Consider the following 14,492-nt stretch of genomic DNA (forward strand, 5'->3'; position numbering starts at 1 on the left):
TTTGCTCTGTTCTTCTCAGTGCATTATTTCAGGAGTCCCAAGATGTTGATTTGTCCCATTATTGATGATCTTACTTTTTTACTTGGCTAATATGGTTTCTGCTGAGTCTCTCCATTGTAAAATTAATAAGTATTTTGTATTTTAATAGGTGATTAACATCCATTATGAATGTAGATATTTTGAGACTATGTTAATATCCTGTTCCTTATCTAACTTTTACTCAGTTGTTTTAGTGTTCATTGATAATTCTTCAGTTATTACTCTGATAGTTGCCAAATGGTGATTTTCTAATTCCATCATTTCTTCTATACTTATGAGTTACCTTCTCCTCCCTCCCTTTCTTCCTCTCTGTAAGAACTCGTGGATGCCTATTTTACTCAGTTGATTAGAATCCACTACTGTCATTATTTATTTTGGTACTCAAATTGTCCCCGATTTGGCAAGTGGCAACTGCTTCAGACTGGCTCCTCTGTCCTTTCGACATGTTTCCGTTTTTCTCTAAGACCTTCCTTGTAATTCTTAGACAAGATGTTTCCGGCTTATTTTCAGCTTTCTCTGCCCCAGGCTTGGAATCAGCCATTTTCCCAAGGAGCTCTGCTTCCTTTTATTGAAGACTGGTATTTAGAAACCAAGATCTGGGTGCTAGGGGTGCTCATTGCTACAGGGTTGTTGTTTCTAGGCCTTCTCAGTAGAAAGCTCTACAAAATATGTGAATGTATACAATACACATACAAACACGCATACATCTGTCTGTATCTATCTATCTATCTGTCTTAGAAACATGAGTTCATGCAGATAACTTCCATTACAAGCCAACAGCACATGTTTTTTTTTTTTTCTTTTTCTTTTTTTTTGTGGTTCGTGGGCCTCTCACTGTTGTGGCCTCTCCCGTTTTGGAGCACAGGCTCCGGACACGCAGGCTCAGCAGCCATGGCTCACGGGCCCAGCCGCTCCGCGGCACGTGGGATCTTCCCGGACCGGGGCTCGAACCCATGTCCCCTGCATCGGCAGGCGGACTCTCAACCACTGTGCCGCCAGGGAAGCCCAACAGCACATGGTTTATTCTTGCCCTCTCCTTTTCTATATTTATGCCTCTTTTTCTTGTCAGAGAGAAATCTTCCTCTCATTTTCATCAGTGTAGTTACTTATTTGCTCGATTCCCTTGTATGTAACAATCTCTTGACCGTGCAGGCTGTCTCCCTGGCCCAGTACTGCGTACTCAGGCTGGTTGTGCTTACTAAGTTTTCCAGAATTCGCAGCCCTCACTGGTAAGAGCGGCCCTCAATGTGTAGAAAACACTTTGAGAATTTTTGAAGGAAGATGCTTCGAAAACTTGGAGGATTTTTAATTCTTTTGGGTAATGATTCCTAATGAGGAATTTTTTGGAAGGAGGATCTCTTGAACTTATTACTTCACTTGTAATTTCCTCCACATATATAGTCCTGCAGCAATTATATAAATCTACATCCTGCTGCTGTCCTTTCCTGCAAATGTAGGAGGAAACCCACCCATTAGTTTTTGCATTGTTTTGCTTATTCATATTGAAAGGAAAGTGAAAGTTGAGTATGGTAAAGGACATTATGATTTGAGATTGACTAGGTTACATTTCAGCCATCAAGTTGCTTTGATTTGCATACGGCATTTATCTAGTTTCCAGGGTGACTATTACTGCAATGCCAGATGTTCAAAACTACCCGTGCTTCTTGTGGCTTCCATGGTTTGTGTTGGAGTGAAGTGCTTTATTTATTTATTTATTGTGTAAGTAAGATATGTAAATTCTAAGTATATTTTTATAAGTATTAGGATGGTACTTGCTTTGATTTGTTTTTTAAAGTTATTTTTGGATTTCAGAAACTACATAAGGAAAAATATAGAAAACTAGTGTGAAATAATTAAATGCTTAGCAAATGCCTGGTACTCTTCTAGCTACATGCATGTATTCTTTTTTTTTTTTTTTTTTTTTTTTTTTTTTTGCGGTATGCGGGCCTCTCACTGCCGTGGCCTCTCCCGTTGCGGAGCACAGGCTCCGGACGCGCAGGCCTAGCGGCCATGGCTCACAGGCTTAGTTGCTCCGCGGCATGTGGGATCTTCCCGGACCAGGGCACGAACCCGTGTCTCCTGCATCGGCAGGCAGATTCTCAACCACTGCGCCACCAGGGAAGCCCTACATGTATTCTTCTATTTAATCTTCCCCAGAATATGTGAGCAAACTGAAGCCCCCTAAGTAATTTAGGCTTAGAAAAATTGTAATTCCTACAAGTTCACATGACTAGCAAGTAGCCAAAACTGTCTTATACCAGCAGTCTCTGCTATCCAAAGGGAGCATGGGCTCTGAGTTAAAACAAACAAAGCTAAAAGAAGTTTGTGATATAGTAAACTAGACTCCTGTTCTAGTGCCCCAAAGAGGTCGTATCTTATGTTCTTTAGGAAACGTCGATCATGGTGTCCTCTGCTTTTATCAGTCCCTTTGTGCTCTGAACGTGATAAGCACTCAGCAGAAACTGTAACAGCATCACCGCCACTACCAGCGGCAGGAGAACAAGTTGACTGACATTCCCTCATTGTGAACTAGGTGCTGGATACTGTCCTTAGAACTTTCAATGTATAGCAACCTATGTAATGCTCGAAATAACTGCGTAAAATATGTGAACCTCTATTATCCCCATTTTATAGATGAGAAAACCAAGGCAACGGTTAAGTAATTTTGTGCAGATCAAACAGGTTAGTTGAGAACTAGGATCTGAATCCAGGCCGTCAGAGCACCCGCACTGTTGCCCAGTACACCATACTTCCCCAGTCTTCTCTATGTGTTTTACTGGAGCCGTGGGTTAAAAACTAATGAAAACAATTCTGATTAAGCTGAAAAGGGATTTATTAGGGGGATGTAGAGTAACTCCCTGAATCAGTGGGAAGCCTGGAGAACCAGGCTTAGAAAACAAGCAGGACCACGACAGAGTGGGGAGCTGAGAATAAGCCAGCTGTGCCACAGGAAGAGTCTGCTTACGGGGCCACTGCCGGCGTTGCTTCCGCCGGCCGGCACGGGTACGATGCTGCTGGGTGGCGGCCGCTGGCCTCTTGGAGCTGCTGCCATCGCTGATGCTGCAGTACTGATGAAAATCCCTAATTCTTCTTCATCTTTGCATCACTCAGTAAGATTCAAAGGACCGAGGAGAAGCATTCATTTGATGGAGGCCCGGGCAGTGCGTTAAAAAGGCCAGACTTGGTGTGTGCTTCTTGACGTAATTGTCCTGGAGTACTCTGGGCGGAATGGTAACAGAAACAAATAACAACTTTGCCAATGTTGATCTTTAAAGATTTAAGTTATTTGCTCAGAAAACCTTGATCCTGTTATGTGGTGAAATAGGTCAGTAAAATGATTTGAGGAGTTGGCAGTTAAAGAATCAGAAGGCACTAGTTCCATATTTGTTAAATCCTGTTAAGCTTGAAGTGACCATATTTGGTTCATTCTGTTTGGATCATGGATTAAAAAGTGTAAACTCCAGGTGGCTGATAATTGAGTCATAAAATACATTTCGTTTTTCTGGTTAATTTTAACTGTAGGTGAAGAAATTCACTGGGTCAAAAGGTAATATGTTTCAGAAAAAGGCTGGTGGTAATTTTGTTCATAAACATGCTTAGGATCAATGTTTTAAGAATTTTGCTATACAGGCCAAAGTTCACTTTAACAAATGCTGTGATAAAATATTTTCAAGCCTTATCTGATGGCTTACTGGTTGTAAGCACTAATCCATATAACAAAATTTCGGTTCAGTACAGAGAGTTGGCTGGGTCAGGCCATGCAGCACGATTTGACTTTCATCACACAACACTTAGTGAAAATTCATTTTACTAGAATTCTGAGCTTAATGATTAAACTTTTTGAGTGCTTACAGTAAGACAGGCAATGTGTGAAGTACTGTATATATATCTTCTCTTTTAATCCTCATATAACCCTATAAAGTAAATATTGTTATTGACACTTTAAGGATGGAAGTGAGGCTGAGAGAAATAACGTGCCTGAGGTCACACAGGAAGTGATGGAGTTGGGTTTTAAATCCACATTTGTTTCACTCTTAAGCTTGCTTGTGATGGCAACATTGTACTAGGAAGAAAAATCATTAATTAACTCATAAGTTAACTGTACATTAGCCTTCTTCTTTTTTTTTAATTTTTGAATTTTAGTGATTTTTTTGTACAGCAGGTTCTTATTAGTCATCAATTTTATACACATCAGTGTATACGGGTCAATCCTAATCGCCCAATTCATCACACCACCACCCCCATCCCCCTGCCACTTTCCCCCCTTGGTGGCCATATGTTTGTTCTCTACATTTGTGTCTCAATTTCTGCCCTGCAAACCAGTTCATCTGTACCATTTTTCTAGGTTCCACATAAATGCGTTAATACACAATATTTGTTTTTCTCTTTCTGACTTACTTCACTCTGTATGACAGTCTCTAGATCCATCCACGTCTCAACAAATGACCCAATTTCGTTCCTTTTTATGGCTGAGTAATATTCCATTGTATATATGTACCACAGCTTCTTTATCCATTCGTCTGTCAATGGGCATTTAGGTTGCTTCCATGACCTGCCTATTGTAAATACTGCTGCAGTGAACATTGGGGTGCATGTGACTTTTTGAATTATGGTTTTCTCGGGGTATATGCCCAGTAGTGGGATTGCTGGATCATATGGTAATTCTATTTTTAGTTTTTTAAGGAACCTCCATACTGTTCTCCATAGTGGCTGAATCAATTTACATTCCCACCAGCAGTGCAAGAGGATTCCCTTTTCTCCACACCCTCTCCAGCATTTGTTGTTTGTATATTTTCTGATGAAGCCCATTCTAACTGTTGTGAGATGATACCTCATTGTAGTTTTGATTTTCATTTCTCTAAGAATTAGTGATGTTGAACAGCTTTTCATGTGCTTCTTGGCCATCTGTATGTCTCCTTTGGAGAAGTGTCTATTTAGGTCTTCTGCCCATTTTTGGATTGGGTTGTCTGTTTTTTTAATATTGAGCTGCATGAGCTGTTTATATATTTTGGAGATTAATCCTTTGTCCGTTGATTCATTTGCAAATATTTTCTCCCATTCTGAGGGTTGTCTTTTCATCTTGTTTATGGTTTCCTTTGCTGTGCAAAAGCTTTGAAGTTTCATTAGGTCTCATTTGTTTGTTTTTATTTCCATTTCTCTAGGAGGTGGATCAAAAAAGATCTTGCTGTGATTAATGTCAAAGAGTGTTCTTCCTATGTTTTCCTCTAAGAATTTTATAGTGTCTGGCCTTACATTTAGGTCTCTAATCCATTTTGAGTTTATTTTTGTGTATGGTGTTAAGGAGTGTTCTAATTTCATTCTTTTATATGTAGCTGTCCAGTTTTCCCAGCACCACTTATTGAAGAGACTGTCTTTTCTCCATTGTATATCCTTGGATCCTTTGTCATAGATTAGTTGACCATAGGTGCGTGGGTTTACCTCTGGGCTTTCTATCTTGTTCCATTGACCTATGTTTCTGTTTTTGTGCCAGTACCATATTGTCTTGCTTACTGTAGCTTTGTAGTATAGTCTGAAGTCAGGGGTCTGATTCTTCCAAGTCCATTTATTTCCTCAAGACTGCTTAGGCTATTCGGGGTCTTTTGTGTCTCCGTACAAATTTTAAGATTTTTTTTGTTCTAGTTCCGTAAAAAATGCCATTGGTAATTTGATAGGGATTGCATTGAATCTGTAGATTGCTTTGGGTAGTATAGTCATTTTCACAGTATTGATTCTTCCAATCCAAGAACATGGTATATCTCTCCATCTGTTGGTATCATCTTTGATTTCTTTCATCAGTGTCTTATAGTTTTCTGCCTACAGGTCTTTTGTCTCCCTAGGTAGGTTTATTCCTAGGTATTTTATTCTTTTTGTTGCCATGGTAAATTGGAGTGTTTCCTTAATTTCTCTTTCAGATTTTTCATCATTAGTGTATAGGAATGCAAGAGATTTCTGTGCATTAATTGTGTATCCTGCAACTTTACCAAATTCATTGATTAGCTCTAGTAGTTTTCTGGTGGCATCTTTAGGATTCTCTCTGTAAAGTATCATGTCATCTGCAAACAGTGACAGTTTTCCTTCTTCTTTTCCAATTTGTATTCCTTTCATTTCTTTTTCTTCTCTGATTGCCATGGCTAGGACTTCCAAAACCATGTTGAATAATAGTGGTGAGAGTGGACATCCTTGTCTTGTTCCTGATCTTAGAGGAAATGCTTTCAGTTTTTCACCATTGAGAATGATGTTTGCTGTGGGCTTGTCGTATATGGCCTTTATTATGTTGAGGTAGGTTCCCTCTGTGCCCACTTTCTGGAGAGTTTTTATCATAAATGCATGTTGAATTTTGTCAAAAGCTTTTTCTGCATCTACTGAGATGATCATATGGTTTTTCTTCTTCAATTTGTTAATATGGTGTATCACATTGATTGATTTGCATATGTTGAAGAATCCTTGCATTCCTGGGATACATCCCACTTGATCATGATGTATGATCCTTTTAATGTGTTGTTGGATTCTGTTTGCTGGTATTTTGTTGAGGATTTTTGCATCTATATTCATCTGTGATATTGGTCTGTAATTTTCTTTTTTTGTAGTATCTTTGTCTGGTTTTGGTATCAGGGTTATGGTGGTCTCATAGAATGAGTTTGGGAGTGTTCCTTCCTCTGCAGTGTTTTGGAAGAGTTTGAGAAGGATGGGTGTTAGCTCTTCTCAAAATGTTTGATACAATTCACCTGTGAAGCTATCTGGTCCCCGACTTTTGTTTGTTGGAAGATTTTTAAACACAGTTTCAATTTCATTACTTGTGATTGGTCTGTTCATATTTTCTACTTCTTCCTGGTTCAGTCTTGGGAGGTTATACCTTTCTAAGAATTTGTCCATTTCTTCCATGTTGTCCATTTTATTGGCATAGAGTTGCTTCAGGTAGTCTCAGGATGCTTTGTATTTCTGCGGTGTCTGTTGTAACTTCTCCTTTTTCATTTCTAATTTATCAATTGAGTTTTCTCCCTCTTTTTCTTGATGAGTCTGGCTAATGGTTTATCAATTTTGTTTATCTTCTCAAAGAACCAGCTTTTAGTTTTATTGATCTTTGCTGTTATTTTCTTTGTTTCTATTTCATTTATTTCTGCTCTGATTTTTATGATTTCTTTCCTTCTGCTAACTTTGGGTTTTGTTTGTTCTTCTTTCTCTAGTTCCTTTAGGTGTAAGGTTAGATTGTTTATTTGAGATTTTTCTTGTTTCTTGAGGTAGGCTTTTCTAGCTATAAACTTTCTCTTAGAACTGCTTTTGCTGCCTCCCATAGGTTTTGGGTCGTCGAGTTTTCATTGTCATTTGTTTCCAGTTATTTTTTTATTTCCTTGAATTTTTTTTTTTTCTTTTGGCCACACAGCGCAGCATGTGGGATCCTAGTTCCCTGACCAGGGATCAAACCCCTGTCCCTTGCCGTGGAAGCACGTGGTTAAGAGGCTTAACCATTGGACCACCAGTGAAGTCTGTAGCCTTCTTGAATTTTTAGATCAAGAGATTTCCTTGTCATTAGTTCTTAGAGGACACCTTTCTCTTTTTAGATTTGGTAACTCAATAAATGGCATTCCATCCAAGATTCATGCTCTGAGTTAAAAGAATATAAATTGTTATTGCCACATAGTCTTTGGCTGTTTATACCATTCTCACATGTTGTCATATTGGATGTGTGGGTAAGATGATTTTTCTCATAGTTTACGTGGGACGCACTGGGTAAGGTGGGAGGTGTGGCATCTCAGATCGTCTCTAATACGCAAAACTACTGATTATTAGGGATTTGTGAAAATTTTCAATTCTTTCTTAAAAAGCCTGTGGGTACCTCTTGGAGGCAATGAACAGTGGACTTTACCGTGCATCTTGTAATAGAATCCTTGCCTTTATTTGTGTTCAGTTTTCACTGTCGAGGTTCAGGTTAAGTTCAAGTTTTCTAGGTTTGAGAAGACAAGTTTTGTTTATCTTGTTATAACTTTCATGGTTTCACTGAGTTTGCTGACTTGAGACTAATTTTTTTTTTTTTTAATCCAGCTGCTTTCAGAGTGCTATATGGAGTTCTAGAAAGCCAAATGTGCTGTTGGGGTCAGAGGTTAATAGATTCAAAGCTGCATCTCTGAATTCCTCTACAGCTGGATTTGTGTACATACATCCATCACTACCTGGCCAGGCTCAACACTTTTTAGTCTGATATATAGACGCATACCCTGGCAGATAGTGGGGCAAGCTCTTATGTCTTTATTACCATTAGCAGAGCTCTCAGGAGAGGCCTGCTTTATATTCCAACAAGAGAACTTATGTTGTGTGCATGTGAGAATTAATAAAGGACTTGAGGATTTTTTTCTTTAGTTTGCAAAGTAGCATACCCCTGTGTATCTGGTAGATGGATTTCTTTTTTTATTCTAAGTAACCATCACATGGAAGCTGTAAAAACTATTTGTAATTTGCATGTCATTATAATGAAATTTTAAGAGCTCCATGGCTCAGGTCCTTGGGCCAGGGCATAGAAAGAGTTTCATGGTAGCAAACTAAGCATTCCTTGTAACAGGATGTGAACTGCAACAGAATGCTTGAGGCGATATTAAATTGGGGTGATTTTTAGAAAGTGACAAATGGTTTATGTTTCCTGAATCTGAGATGGGTTCTACCAGCTCTCAACGGCTGCCAAGTTATGTTATCACGTGCCTGCTTTGTAACTGCCTCAATTATTTCCTTCCCCAGCCCTGTATGATGAGATTCGTCAGTTTCGCAAGGCCTGTGGGGAGGCTCATCTCAAAACCATCTTGGCAACAGGAGAACTTGGATCTCTTACGAATGTCTATAAAGCCAGTATGATAGCAATGATGGCAGGTAAGCCAGGTTTTATGTTGAAATGATGGTATATATTGAATTGATGTTTTTAGAAGAAGTAAGTGAGTCAGAGCATTCGGCTATTAGCTGAGAGTGCTAACCGCTTGGAGTTTGTTTTGGTGGGAGGTCAGATACTTTATGAATACGTGTGCAGTGGGAAATGGTCGCAAGCTTGGCTTTCTTCCACATTTTTTGGTGGCATTTCATCACTGCACTATCCTTGTAAGGCAGTAGATGGCTCTCTTGTTAGTGAATTGCCTTCTGTGTTATTCTTTGATTATTCATTCATCAACATATGTTAGACAGGAATTTCTTTAACTGACTCTGTGAATTTAGGGTTTGATTTCTTCTCAGAGATCCATATCCATACTAAGGCAGCCTGTGCTTTGTTTGTGTTAATTTTTTCTTCTTAAATTTAGGGCAGTGTCATTGTTTTTTGTATCTTGAAATGTAGCTTGACTTATTCTTTATCTTTACAAACAGCATGTCTAGCCAGTCATACGCCCAAGCTTGAAACTTGGGAGTCGTGCTGGATTGCTTTTTCTCACCTTCATATGAATCAGTGAACGAGTCTTGAGAGTTCTACTTTTTTACCAAATCGAATACGTCCTCGCTCCATTCTGTGTGCTGCTCTCTTAGACCACCGTCATTCATTCCCCACATGGATCACTTCAACGGTCTCCTAACTAGTTTTCCCTGTCTCTACGTTTGTCCCCTTTCAATCTATTCTCCACACTGTTGCCAGAATGATCTCTTTAAAATGCCAATTTGGTTGTGGTACTGCTTGCTGAAAATCCTTCAGTGGCCCCCCTTCATTTTCAAGATACAATACAAATTCCTTCAGCCCGACTCTCAAAAAGGACCTTCCCAGGGAATTCCCTGGTGGTACAGTGGCTAGGACTCCACACTTCCACTGCAAGGGGCCCAGGTTCGACTCCTGGTCGGGGAACTAAGATCCTGCAAGCCTTGTGGCACAGCCAAAAAAATAAAAATAAAAATAAAAAAGGTCTTTCTGAAGACCCTGCCTGGGCCTCTGCCATCGCCTCATTTTCCCTGCGTAGCATAAGCTCCAGCTCTGTGGAGTTACCTGCTGTGCTCTGCACGTGGCGCCGTCCAATCCTTTGGAGTCTTTGTACCTGCTGTGTCCCTGCCTGGAATGCCTTTTGCACAAATAACTCTTGAACATCTTTAGATTCAGCACAGTTGTCACTCTTTTCGAGGATGTTTCCCCAGTACTGCTTCCTCCCCCACCACTCGGTTTATTATCCCCTCTGCATGCCCTCATAGTGTTCTGTTAAAACCTCTATCAGATCACTTATCATACTATACTGTGACTCAGTATTGGATTTTTGGGTGCCCTACTATTGGCTCCATGTTTGGAAGATACGTGACTTCTCAAGTCTTAAATCTGGGCCTTCGTTGTGGTCACCCTCTAGATTTTTCTACTCGTGCACTTTTTGAAGACTCAGACGAAGCATCGTTCGTTCCCTGGAACTCTACTGAAAATCAGCAACTAGGCATTAATGAAGCTGTTACTCTGGTCACTGCTGCTGTATCCAAAAGATCTCTGCTCTGCTTGTTTTATTTAGAGCGAAATCTCTGAAAACCCAAGAATAGGGAAGAGTGGAGCACTTTAAAGAGTGGGTCATCAGTTATGGTGGCGTTTCAAAGGCCTCCAGTAATAGAAGATGCTGCAACTCTCAGGAACCTGGGCAAAGCCCATTGGAGTCTTAGGTAGACAAGTAGCCTCCCTTTTCATGCTCCTCGCCAGGACAAGGGAGTTAGCCCAGAATGCCGTGATCGAGGTCACAGTGAAAGTACATTCATTCTGGGCCGGCAGCCAACCCTCTCCTACTCCCTGCACCTGCTGCATCGGATAGGAACATGGTATTAGGTCCTCATGCTTGGACACTTCTGTTCCATCCTCCATCCCACCCATCGCAGCCACAGACAGAAATGTGACTAGAAACACGCTCTCCCCTGTTCCTGTTGGCTTGTATCCATGTCCATGTGATTGTTTATCTCCTTCATTTCTTCATCTAATCAGTGCCTATTACTGTGAGTAACATAACTTTGTCTGTGAGGTGTTTTACCAGATACTTTAGAATAATATTTTTTCACCTTCAACCAGCCCTGTAGTTGATGAAGAAACTTAAGATGGAAAGACTTGCCTAAGGTTCAAAGCTAATTGATCACCTAAGTCATTATTTGAACCCAGGTCTTCTGGCTTCAGGTGTATTGCTTTTTCAGTTGTAACCCAGCTGTCTCCCAAGGCACTGTGCTAGATCTTATCATGAATTAAAGGCACATCTTTGTGAAGTATCATGCACTTCCTGGCCCACAATTTATGCTTCCTATTTTGTTAAGAAGGTATATAACATAAACGAAGTATGTTTTGAAAGATTTTTTAAATTAAAAAAATTTATGGACTAAACTCATGTTTCATCCTATTTCTGTAGTATTTTTTAAAACTTTTTGTTTTCTGCAAAATCAACTGTACGATATGATGAGTTTTGACAATTTGTATATTCCATCATACCAGAAATATCCTTTGTTCCCCTTTGCAGTCAGTTCCACTCTTTTTATCTTCTGCTCCAGGTGCAGTAACTGGTCTGATTTTATCACCATAGATTAGCTTTGCCAGTTTTAGAACATTACACTTATATAGTATGTACTCTTTTGTGCTTATTCCCCCTCCCCCACCCCCGAGGTAATAGCTGTGAGATCTGTCATGTTGTTCTGTGTATAACAAGTTTGTTGAGTGGCTTTTCATTGTACACATATATGAGTTGCTACATTTATTGGTATGAAGTGTTTGTAATATTCTCTTATTAGTCTGATGTCTGTAGGGTCTATGGTTATGTCTCCTTTTTTATTCCCGATATTGGTCATTTTTGTTTTCTGTTGTTGTTATTGTTGGTGTTCTTTGTTTCATTTTGGTAGAAAATAGTCTTGCTAGGGGTCTGCCAGTTTTATTAGTCTTTTCAAAGAGCTCAAGTTGGTTGATCACACTTTTTAGATCTGATTTGCGTGGTTTCACTTTGGTGTACTTGTTCACTTAATTGCTGAGAGGGCTGTTAAAATCTCCAGATATGATTGTGGGTTTGCATACTTATCCTTTTAGTTTTATCAGCTTTTTCTAACTTTATTGTGGAGCTCTGTTGTTAAGTATAGACACTTTTAGGATTGGTATGTTTACCTGTTGAGTTAGCATATTCATCATTATGACATGTCCCTTGTTATCTCTGGTACTAGACCTTTGTCTGAATGTCCACTTTGTCTAATATTAATCTAGCCACACCAGCTTTCTTGTGCTTACCATTTGCATGGTATATCTTTTTCCCATCCTTTTATTTTCAACCCATCTGTGGTTATATATTTAAAGTTATCCCTTAGAGACAGATTTTTAAAAAATTCATTGTGGTAATCTCTGCTTTTTAATTGAAATGTTTTGTCCATATACACTTCACATAATTATTGATATGATAGGATTTAACTCTATCATCTTGCCATTTGTTTCCTCCTTGTTCCGATCTATTTTTGTTCCTCTTTTCCTGCCACCTTTTGGGTTCATCAGATACAGCACTTCATTTTTATTTTTTTCTATTGGGTTTTTATCTACAACCTCTTTGTGTTTTTCTAGTAGTTGCTCTAGCAAATTACAGTATGCATTCTTAACTTATCACAGTCTACTTAGAATTAACATTACAGATGTACCATAGAGACAGTGCAAGTTTGGGTCCAGACCACTGCAATGAAGCGAATATTGCAATAAAGCAAATCACATGAGTTTTTTTTGTTTCCCAGTTCATATAAAAGTTATGCTTACACTGTACTATAATCTATTAAGTGTACTATAGCATTATGTCTAAAAAAACAATCTACATACCTCAGTTAAAAAATACTGTATTGCAAAAAATGCTAACCATCATCTGTGCCTTCAAAGAGTTGTAATCTTTTTTGCACTAGTAACATCAAAGATTTCTGATCACAGATCACTATAACAAAATGAAATGAAAATGTAATGAAAATTTTTGAAATATTTCAAGAATTACCAAAATGTGGCACAGAGACACAGAGTGAGCTACTGCTGTTGGAAAAATGGTGCCAGTAGACTTGCTTGATGCAGGGTTGCCACGCACCTTCAATTTGTAGAAAATGCAATATCTGTAAAGTGTAATAATGCAAAGCACAATAAAATAAGGTATGCCTGTATTCCACTTTACACTTCAAATGTCACAAATGTAAAAACCTTACAGCAATTCCATTTACACCCTTATTAGTCCTTTGAATTATTTTAATGTACTTCTTCTTCCAACTATTTATAAACTATTCCTCAAAATGATGTGATTTTTGTTTTGACAGTCATTTGTCTTTTAAGGAAATTAAAAGGAAAAAAAACTAAGTAAAACTAGTCTTTTACATGTCATTTCCATCTTTTATCCTTCCTGTAGTCTGCTGGTGATTAATTCTCTCAGATTTTGTTCATTGGAAAATGTCTTTATTTCACTCCCATGTTTCAAGGATGGTTTGCTGAATATAGAGTTTCAGGTTACAGTTTTATTTTTATTTCAGCACTTAACCATATCATTCCATTTCTTGGAATTCTGTTTCTTCTTGTTTTCCTATAAGTAATGTTTAATCAAATACCCAGTCAGTATTTTCTCTTTATCTTTGTTTTTCACTAATTTGACCGTGAGGTGCCTAAGTGTGGGTTTCTTTATATTCATCCTGCTTGTAGTTTGCTGAGCTTCTTGGATTTGTAGGTTGTTGTTTTAGGACTTTTCTGCCCCACTGTCTTTCCTTCTAGGACCCAAGCACCTGAGTGTTAGATATTGTCTCACAGCTTACTGGGGCCTATACATTTTAATTTTAATCTTTCTCCCCCGCCTCTGTTTTTTTGCTTGGCTAATATACGTGGATCTTTCTTCAAGTTCATTGACCCTTACTTTCCACCTTAAATTTAATTTTATGCCCATCCATTGAAATTTATGCTCCTGAACATTTTTAGTTTTAGAATCCATTTATTCTTTTTTAGAATTTTAATTTTTCTGCTGTTTCCCAGTTTTTCACTCATTGAGATCATTCTTTCTTTAAAATCCTTGAACATATTTGTAACAGCTGATTAAAGTCCTTGTCTGCTTATTTGTATATCTTAATTATCTTAAGGTCTGTATCTTGAGCTGCCAATTTCCCAATGCCTAAAAATAGTTGCCTTATATATTTTGCTCAGTTATATATTTATAGCAGGAGGGCAAGTCTGGTAACATTTCTTCTCTCATGTCTGGAATTCTTCATGGCTTTTGTTTTCCCATTAATTTAGCATCATACATCTCAAAAGGAAAGGGGTTTGTCATTTACATTCATAATAATTTTGGGGCTTCCCTGGTGGCGCAGTGGTTGAGAGTCCGCCTGCCGATGCAGGGGACATGGGTTCGTGCCCCAGTCCGGGAAGATCCCACATGCTGCGGAGCGGCTAGACCTGTGAGCCATGGCCGCTGAGCCTGCACGTCCGGAGCCTGTGCTCTGCAATGGGAGAGGCCACAACAGTGAGAGGCCTGCGTACTGGAAAAAAACAACAAAAAAACAAAAAAACC

At 38.9% G+C, this 14,492-nt stretch overlaps 1 protein-coding gene across 2 annotated transcripts in view; it reads left to right on the top strand.

Annotated features, from left to right (window-relative positions):
- The window catches only part of DERA (deoxyribose-phosphate aldolase), a 117,304-nt gene that overhangs the window by 59,394 nt on the left and 43,418 nt on the right, over nucleotides 1–14,492 (top strand). For both annotated transcript variants that reach the window (XR_010835773.1, XM_059080296.2), the window contains exon 6: nucleotides 8,767–8,895. Coding sequence is in view for 1 of the 2 variants with exons in the window: in XM_059080296.2 (XP_058936279.1) it covers nucleotides 8,767–8,895 (129 nt within the window). In the remaining variant the exon portion in view is untranslated. The remainder of the gene's footprint in view (nucleotides 1–8,766; nucleotides 8,896–14,492) is intronic.

The sequence above is a fragment of the Kogia breviceps genome, chromosome 12, assembly GCF_026419965.1.
Source record: "Kogia breviceps isolate mKogBre1 chromosome 12, mKogBre1 haplotype 1, whole genome shotgun sequence".
NCBI lineage: Eukaryota > Metazoa > Chordata > Mammalia > Artiodactyla > Physeteridae > Kogia > Kogia breviceps.